This window comes from Myotis davidii, unplaced genomic scaffold, assembly GCF_000327345.1.
Source record: "Myotis davidii unplaced genomic scaffold, ASM32734v1 scaffold348, whole genome shotgun sequence".
Lineage (NCBI taxonomy): Eukaryota > Metazoa > Chordata > Mammalia > Chiroptera > Vespertilionidae > Myotis > Myotis davidii.
Window position 1 is genome coordinate 508,566 of NW_006298965.1, and position 9,911 is coordinate 518,476.

Below are 9,911 nucleotides of genomic sequence, written 5' to 3' on the forward strand. Positions count from 1 at the left end.
CTTGATTAGACGGGCTCAGTAGTTGGAAACATTCTCTGGTCCTCACTCTCATCAGACCTGGCTACATCTCAAAGGTCTTCAACAAATACAGAAACTCAGCACCTTTTAATTTTTCCCAACAGGTGTTTCATCAATAAATATGAAGGGATGTTCATCCAAAAGTGCCAACTATGTGTTTGTTCAATATTCTTCAAGCAAATGCAAGGAGCTGGAAAATGCTTTAAAATGGGCTTCAGGTAAATGAGAAGGCGGCAGTATGCACTACAAGGTTCACCTCCAACCCTCTCTCTTTGGTTAATTCTTGGTCGCCAAAGTCCTTTGACATTTTAGCAAGTGTCCCATAAGGGACATTGGTCATAACGGATGAATCTACATTGACACACGATTATCACTCAAAGTCCATGACATTAGGGTTCACTCTTGGTGTTGTAAATCTTCTATGGCTGAATAAATGTATAATGACATGTATCCACCACTAGAGTGTCCTAGATAATAACATCACTGCCTAAAACCCCTCTATGCTCCACCTATCCCTCCCTCCCGCTGCCCACCCCTGGCAACCACTGATTTTTTTTTTTACTGTTTCCCTGGTTTTGCCTTTTCCAGAATGTCATACAGTTGGATGGGTTGTGTTTTCATACTTGATGGATGTTTCACGCTTAGGTTCTCATTTTCACTTGTGGATCCTGACTTCCTTCATTTGATTTCTCCTTGTGCAGGAACTCAGAGCAACGTGTTGCGAGGGGACCCATTTGTCAGAGGGGGCCGTCCAGGCTTGGTGTCTGGCCTTAGTTTCCTGGAGCTGGACAATCCTGCTGGGAACCAGAAGCGGTATTCCTCCTGGGCGGGCTCCGTGCCCGATCTTCCCACGGTCATAAAGCAGAAGGTGCGTGATGCCCCGCTTACATGCAGCAGAAGGCGGTCCTGTTGCTTTGCACTGGGAAAGTGAGATTAAATCAAGCTGGTTAAACAGGGAAGGCCGTGGTTAGCAGTTTCTGAAGTTCAGTTATGTTCTGTATGAGAAAAGGAATGCATAATAATCATAAGGAACAGAAGGTTTGTTATCTTGTTGTCCATATTTCAGTTGTAACAGTAAAATGTCTTGTCAATCCCAAGAGAAATTAATGAAAAAATTTGTATTTTAAACTTTTGCCCTAAATTGGATTGTTTTCTTGTCCCCTCATTCAGAGGAGCTATAGATTCTCGCAAGAGGAAGGCATTCAGGCTCATTATATTCGTCAGACCACCTTCTCCCTGGGTCGGGGCCTGTAAGCGCCTGGGGGTGTGTAAATTAAGACCAAAACTGTTTGGGCTGGTGGAGGTTTAGGATGTTTTATTGATACAGTCAGTTCTTTTATAATGCAACCAATGTGTTCCTAAAAATCAGGGAGCTAGGCAAAATTGCACAATAGAAAGACTACAGGGTTTAGGGGGGAAAATGGGATTAGGGATACAACACTAAAAATTTAATCTGTGACACTCATTTAAAAAAAAATAGACACCAAAAATAAAAATAAAGAGCAAAACAAAAGAAAAGTCAGTAGCACAGTTTTATACATATTCAATTGTTAAGAAATGCATTTGCTGTAATGAATGTGGCACATTACTTAGGAAAATGTGGCTGGGTGACGGAGCAGTTACAGCTTGTGAATTGTTGTAAAGTGGAAGGAGAACAATCAGAAGTGACAGCCAGCTGTGCCACGGGATGTGGAGGGGTGTAGTGTACCACGTGGGCGGTGAACGGATGGATGTTTGAGGCGTGTGTTTGTGCGTTTTATGTATTCCTGTGTGGTTTGATTCAGTCATGTCCAGTTTTCCATGCTCACCTCGTGTTTCTTGTGGACAAAACGGTAAGTAAGCAAATAGCAAAACGTGTGTGGTATGCTTATATTTTCCTCACTATGACCATCTCAACAGAACAAATTCATATTTTCAAAACAAATGCTATAGCAGAATTGATTCTATGAGCTGTTCCCTGCCATGGGAGTCAAGCAATGTCCAGGTGAAATTGACCTTCAGAGATTAAGAAACCTGGACACATGTTATACACTCAAAAACTACAACCGCTTCTCAGTTTGCCCCCCAGCACCATGTTGTGCCCACTTGCCTCCTAATACCTGTGATGGGGGAGGGGGAAGTTCCCCAGGAACTCTCATCTTGACGTGCCACTCATTAAGAGTCAACGTGGCCTATTTTCATTGTCAGTGTCCCATACAAATCGTCAAAAATCCTGAAGAGTTGATTAGGAAAGAACAGAGATTCGTTTTCATTCTCAACTCTGCACTTTTCCAATAGAACGGTAGCTGTCACAGTTAGCTGTGCTAATTTATTAGCCACACAGGACAGGAACAGAGAGAGTAGAGGTACGTTCCAGCTCTATGGCTGTATGATGCCATCCAGTTCCAAAGAGCTTGGGCAGAGATGGGGGAAGAGTGACCGATTCTCTGCATCAATCTTAGTTGTGCGCTGCATGTAGATGGTATGGACTCTCTCCAAAGCCAGTGACACGCATCTCTTCCCAGTTCTGCGCTCTGTGACGTCATGGAGGTAGCCTGGAATCAGCCATGGTGACGGTAGTTACCCTGATTCTACAAATCAGAGCCTTCTTATTCCTGAACGAGCAGATTGTTAAGACTTAGCCAGCACCCCTGTGGTCTCGAAGCATTGGATATATTCAACACAGAGCAACAATGCAAACCTGTTTTAAATTTCTTCAGGGAGAAAGAGTGATGGCCTCCTCTCTGCAGCGGGACATTTAACTTGAATTGCACGTGCTCTTCCTGTAACATAAGTGCGCCCCCTTTTCCTCTGTCCTCTGCGGGGGTGGAAATGTGTTATCTTCAAAACAACCTTTCAATAACTAGAAAATAGATGTCCTGTTGGTTTTAAGAATTTTATCCCTGCACACAAGGTACAAAAAATATTCCTTCTCTAGCTGGTCTAATATTTCCTAGATTTCTCTTGCAAGGGAAGTGAATTATTTTCTCTTTTTATTTGAACAAGCAATGATTGGAATTACCATAAGTGTTTCCATGGTGTTTGAGCTTAACTGTCAAAAAAAAAAATACTGTCGCCTAAAACCCTGGCTTCTGCCTGGGCTGTCTTTCCCTGTGCAGCTGACACCTTTGTACGAGCTGGTGAAGGAGGTCCCCTGTGCCGCGGTGAAGAGACTCTACCTGAGACGGGCTCTGGAGGAATACCTGGATGAGACCGACCCCTGCCACTGCCGGCCCTGCCAGAACGGGGGCCTCGCCGCGGTGGAGGGCACCACGTGCCAGTGCCACTGCAAACCGTACACGTTTGGGGCGGCCTGTGAGCATGGAGTCCTTGTGGGGGACGAAGCAGGTCAGTGCGCGGACTCTTCTCTAGTTATGCTGGACCTCTTGAAAAGGGGAACCCCTTCTCTCCGGGCCCTGAGCTTGCGCTTCTTGGTGTATGGAGAGGAGGAAATCTCACTGGGCATTTAAAAATATATGTATTTTTATTGGTTTCAGAGTGGAAGGGAGAGGGAGAGAGAGCTAGAAACATCCAAGATGAGAGAGAATCATCTATCTGATGACTCCTGCAAGCCTCACACTGGAGATTGAGCCCATAACCCGGGGATGTGCCCTGACTGGGAATCAAACCGTGACCTCCTGGTTCATAGGTTGGTGCTCAACCATTGAGCCACACCAGTAGGCCTCACCGGGCATTTTAATTCAGTGTCTCCCACGCTCCATGTCCGGATGGTGGACCCTGGGGTCAAGGCCCTTGTCTGTCTCTGTTTTTCTGTCTGAGTTCGCAGACACATGTGCCTGCCACCATTCCCCACCTGCCATTAGACTAGCTTAGTGCCCCAAACACCTCCCACCCTTCCGTTGTCGTCTCTGAAAGTTTCCGTCATAACCCAAGTCTATGGGGTGCAGGCTTGCACTACCTAACCTCTCTGCTGGCCAGGTCCTTGAAACATCTCTGCTTCTGTTTGTATTACGTCCTGCCCATCAGTTATTCATGGGTGCTTGTTGAGCACCTGCTGTGTGCTTGGCAGTGTGCTTGGTGCTTTAAGCACTTGGAACAGGGCTCTGTGAAGTTACTTTATGAGTAGGCCACGCATGAGACAACTATGTACATTTGTCTTCATATTTACTTATATGTCTCTCTCTCCCTAGAACAGCGGTCGCCAGCCTTTCGGACCTCATGGATCACTGGTTGGCGACCGCTGCCCTAGAAAGATTGTTTCTTAAGATCAGGACTTGATTTTTTTTCTTTATTTCCAGAGCCTGACATAGAGCTTGATTTTATAGAAGTCACTTATTAAGTGTTTGATACATAAATAAATACATGACTAAACGATGGTTGCTTATAGACAAGCACCAGGAAGGCATCCTTGCCTTCAAATGCCTCCCCTGCCTACCTTCCTGGTAAATTGAAATTCCACCCCTGACTCTCCCTTTTGTGGCTTGGATTTCCAGTCATTTGATAAAAATGGGAGCTTCCCCAGCTGGTGAGGAATGGAGTAGCAATCATAATATATCAAACTATTATTACCCCTTATTGATATACTCAGGGGACTACTTTATTAACTCAGTTTTTAATAATGGAAGAAAGCATAAGGAAGATCATGGGAAACTATTATACAAATTAGTTTAGTTTTGGTGTGTGGTACTGAGGAGTGGGGGGTGGGATAGGGGGCAAAGAGGGTTATAGGTTGCACAGTAGAAATAGCTAAGGACCAGTATACATATCCACTTATTATCGGAAAATAATGCTTTGGGGAATGGTGTCTGAGAGCAGTTTCTAACTAGTAAAGCAAAGTTCTTAGAAGATGGTGCCAGCTCTCCCCTGGCTCCCCCATGGAATATGATGGGGGAAATACTAAAAGACTGAGTCGTGAATCAGCCCGGAGGTGGAAGGTGCCCGGGTTGGTTGAGGAAGTGCCTGGTGTAGAACTGGGGAAGGATGCTAAGAGGAAGGAAAAGCAGTTCATCCGCTTACACACTTCCCGACTTTGCCCTGGGCTTGGCAGCCTGGGGTACCAGGACACTATGTCCTTCTCATGCCCTATCACTGCTTTAACAAGAGCAACTTATTCGCTTTATTGAGAGCCTGTGGAACAATGAAAAGAACCTGAACTCAGTTGTAAGACACAGTTCCAGTCTGGATGTGGCTCTTGGCAGCCAGTATGGCATCGGGCATGGCATTCAGCCACTTTATGTCAGATTCCATACCTTTCAAACCAAAACGGTGACTGACCTCCTGCCCACCTGGCTTCATTCTTGTGAGAAGTAAATAAATGATGGAATGTACGTGGTGCTTTGAAACAGTTGTAAAATGATAAACACACTTAAGATATTGCAAGAAGTTTGTTAATGCAGCCATGGTATGAAAAGTGCTGGTCAGTGTGCAGAGACCGCTGGCATTGTAGAGGACCTCAGTGAATGCCCAACGTAATAAATCCCCTGATGTCCCCTCCCCCAAGGACCACGGAACAGGGAGCTGAGCAGTGAGCTCCACAATCTTCTCTGCAAGTTCTTCCTGACCTTCCTCTTCTCTTACAGGAAAGGTGGACGGAGGTTGGAACTGCTGGTCCTCTTGGAGCCCCTGTGTTGAAGGAAGGAGAACAAGGCGCCGTGAATGCAATAACCCACCTCCCAGTGGGGGCGGGGAGTCCTGTATTGGAGAACCGTCGGAGAGCAGGCAGTGTGGCGAGGAAGATGAGGAGCTGAAGAATCTTCGGTGAGGGGGACCAGGCCTCCTGGCCATCACATAGGACACAGTGTCCCTGCAGTTCCCATGAACTATGCGATGGCTGCTACTAGATGATTTGGACGTGAAACAGTTGTTTATTTTATTTTATTTTTTATCAATGACTGCCTTGCCCTTTAGCACAGGGGTCGGTTGAAGGATGGAGGCCTGGCCACCTTGCACTCATGTTTCAAGTTTTCCTGACTCATCGTTATAAAAGGCTGGGGAGCTGGGAGGCAGTGTGGTCCCATAGATACGAGCAGCGGTGTTGACATTAAGTAGATTGGCCACCTCCGTGCTGTGTGACCTGGGCAAGGTCCTTGCCACACCTCTAAAGTTAAGATCTTCATAGTAGATAAAGTGATAATAGGCTATAAGTGAGATTAAGCCTGGCACAGAGTAAGTGTTCAATAATAGTTATATGATTTTTCAGACATATCACTCCTCATTTATTTTTTTTTATTTAGGATGAACCATAAGGCCAGATGTTTAAGATGGCTAATATCTTTTTTAAAAAAGTCAAACATTTTTTATTGAGGGAATAGCACGTTGTGATTCCTTCCACTGCCTTAGTCCCTCCTGAGTTGGAGTCAGAATCTTCAAGTTGGCCCCTTTGCTCAATGCACAGCTGTCTTCTCCGTCAGCCCAGGATTCCTTTAGTTGGGATTCTCTGATCTCCACTTGAATAGGGACGTACTTTAAAAATCCCCCACCCATAATCTTCAGGATCCAGTTTCTTTAAGCATTTTAAGTTCCTAGAAGTTAAATTGTGGGAAATATATCACCGTTTTGGCAAAGGATCTAAACTCTCAATAGTTTCTGATATTGACACGTCTTACCTCCAGTTTTTACTCACGAGCCTGGCAAAAAATATTGCAGTTCTCAGGGTCACCATCACAATAAAAGAGCATGACCCGTGTCTCCATGTTGGCACCAGAGACGGTGAACATCTCGACTGTCATTTCACACTCACTTCCTGTTGCCAGGACCTTGCAAATACTCTCTCAAAGATGCCTAGTTGATGAATCGTACCCCTGGGTCAGTGGTTTTTTATGCCACCCCCCACTGTGTTCACTGTCCTTACTAACCTCTTCCAATCGGGGATTGGCAACACGTTCTAGTCAGATAATGTGAAGGTCATGGGAATGGAAGAAAGTGTGACCCTTGGGTGTCTGGAGGTGTGATGCCTTGTTCCCAGGTCTTCGCTGCCTCCTCATCTGACGTAAGCAATGCCTCCTGACGGAGGAAGGTGGGAAGCATGTGGGATTTTGGTGAGCAGACAGCACTGGCCTCAGGGTGGGTGCCTCTGGGAAGAGGAGGTCTCTCAGGAGGCCGCTGCCCGCTGGATCGCTTCCCCTGCCTTTAGACACAAAGCTTGATGGGAAGGGGCACCCTAAGGAAGGCACTGGAGGTATTTTCACTCTTCTTGGTGCTCAGAGGAGGAAAATGATGAAAACGTCACATTTCTGAGTCTCCTCAGAAGGTGGCGAGAGCCTGAGGATCTGAGTCCAGAAGGAGGCCGCACTCAGGCCACGTCTAATGCTTTCCCTCAGATCCGTGTCCCTGGAGTGCAGGCCATAGTGGCGATACACGAGCCTCAGAGGCACTATTGAAAACACTGCTTCCTGGTGGCTGTCATTGCTGTCACTACTATGAGCTCCCTCTAGAGTTTGCCTTGTGAGAAGTAGAGAGAGCGTGATTTTAAGAGCCTGACTAATTAGACATGAATCCAGCCTTGATATCTTTTACTCTATAACCTTGGACAACTTATTCCAACTCTCTAAGCCTTTGTTTACGCCACACGTCTCATAGATTACAGTGAACTGAGGCAACATACATCCGTAGAGTGACTGCCAAGAGCCGAGACACATAGCGCATGCTCAGTCAGAAGTGCTTTTTTAAATCTTTATTGTTGAAAGTATTACATAGGTAGAAGTGTTGTTATTTTCTCTCACTTCTTTTGCAGGATCACTAACTCTAATTACCTTATTTTTTAAAAATATATTTTTTATTGATTTTAGAGAGGAAGGGAGAGGGAGGGACAGGTAGAAACATCAATGATGAGAGAGGATCATGGATTGGCTGCCTCCTGCACTCCCCCTAGTGGGGATCAAGCCTGCAACCTGGGCATGTGCCCTGATTATAATTCTGCAAATATATATACATATATATATATATATAAATGGTATCCTCTTATTTATTTATCATTCATTCTTTCATCTAATCCTCATCAAAGGACATTTTTTCCATTGGTTTTTATTTTCATTTTACTTAAAAAATATATATTTTTATTGATTTCAGAGAGGAAGGGAGAGGAATAGAGAGTTAGAAATATCCACGATGAGAGAGAATCATGGATTGGCGCTTCTTGCTTGCTCACTACTGAGGATTGAGCCCACAACCCAGGCATGTGCCCTTGACCAGAATCGAACCCGGAACCCTTCAGTTTGCAGGCGGATGCTCTATCCACTGAACCAAACTGGCTAGGACTGGGCACTTTATTTTTAATACAGAATTAATTCTGTGTTAAAAGAATTTCAGAACCAGCCAGCAGGAGAAAAAGTAGGCCTGAGACAGGTGACCTCTGAAAGTTTCCTAAGTAGGTGTGTTGCCCAAAGAAAGACTTTCCTTTCTGCTGTTATTTTTCCCCTACTACTGGCCACTTAACTATCTTTTGCAAGCCTGAGTTTATGTTTGAGTTTTCTATCACAGGTTGTGATCAGACATTTGATTCTGACAATGACAAAAATATCTCATTAACCTACTTACATGAACACAATCTTTTCAGATGCAAATAAAAAATTTGCTGTGGTGCAAAAATATAGATTATACTGTGGAAATTCAACACATTAATTATATTTTGTTTTCTTTCTCTTCCAGATTGCTTGAACCCCATTGTTTTCCTTTGCCTTCAGGTCCAACAGAATTCTGTCCACCACCCCCTGCCTTGGACAACGGATTTGTTCAAGTTGGTTATGAAATATATATATATATATATATTTTTTTTTTCTTTACGCATACTCTTTGTGTCAAGTTATGCATCTCCACTATTGTCATAACCCATGTCCTTCTTCCACAAGGAAACAGAGCTGTAAACATTTTATGTGTGCATCTTAGTTTTAGTGATGAGAGTTTTAGACTTTTGTTCTTTGGCCGAAGGCGCTTAGAATTCTGCAGAAGTCAGTACATCTTCTGTGGCAAGGTAAATCAATATTTGCCACCCAATGAATTAGAAATGCAGTCATGCCAGAGGGCAGCTAAACATTTCCATTCCCACTAAAATAGGAATCTATAAGCAAGTTCTTCAACATGAGGAAGTTCTTCCCCTATTCTTGCACTGAAAGAAGTCTTTGAAAAAAAGTCTCATAAATATGGAGTCTAGGATGAAGTATTAGGTTTATTCCAGGAGCCAATCAGACAATTAGTGAGTGTTGGTGCGATATGGGTCATTGTTCTTTAAGCAATTTTCTTGTTCAGGCAGGAACACGAGTCAGCTGCTACTTGTCATTCTCGGGAATCTTCCTGGCTTAGGGGCTCTGTGAATTTGTGCCCTTCTCACTCCTTGTCATGATGAGGCTCGGGCCCCAGACTCAGTAAAGCCTCCTCTTGGCTCACACAGGAGATGTTCATCAGCGTTCTCTGTGGCCAGTCTTGCGTTCTCCACAAATGATTTTGCCTCGCAGGGTCCAGGCCCTAGAACATACATACACTGAGATTTTGCTCAAATTTTCCCAAATGTAGGCAATATTGGGAGGTGGAAGAGCAGTGTGTGTGTGTGTGTGTTTATGTAGAGAGAGAGGGACCTAGTATGACTGACACTCATTTTGTCCCACTGCAGTCACCATAGTCCATGAAGTTCCTGAAGGTAGCACATGCTCAGAGAATGAGGACAAGCAGACTATTTTCCTTTAGCAAATGCTGGGGCTGCTGTCCCAAACTCCAATATATGGGCTTCCCTGTAAGGAGCTGGTGGTTGCGAACACTGCCCTGTGAATGGGCTACGTCACAGCCACCCAGAACCATAATGATAGAGATGGCTGCTTGCCCCTGTCTTCCAATTTTTTCGCATTCTGTAGGTTTAGGGTAGATCCCCAGAGTCTATATTTTTCTAAGTTGCTACTAACAGTTCTGAAATAGAGCCAGGTTTACACAGTGTTGAGCTTGACTTTGTTATATGGGATTCCATT

The 9,911-nt window shown here is 44.6% G+C and overlaps 1 protein-coding gene across 1 annotated transcript in view; it reads left to right on the top strand.

Moving 5' to 3' along the window:
• C7 (complement component 7) overlaps positions 1-9,911 on the top strand; it is a 47,170-nt gene that overhangs the window by 22,031 nt on the left and 15,228 nt on the right. Inside the window, exons 9-13 of the mRNA XM_006774551.2 lie at positions 123-236; positions 720-886; positions 3,117-3,345; positions 5,538-5,715; positions 8,605-8,692. Of these exons, the coding sequence (XP_006774614.1) occupies positions 123-236; positions 720-886; positions 3,117-3,345; positions 5,538-5,715; positions 8,605-8,692 (776 nt within the window). The remainder of the gene's footprint in view (positions 1-122; positions 237-719; positions 887-3,116; positions 3,346-5,537; positions 5,716-8,604; positions 8,693-9,911) is intronic.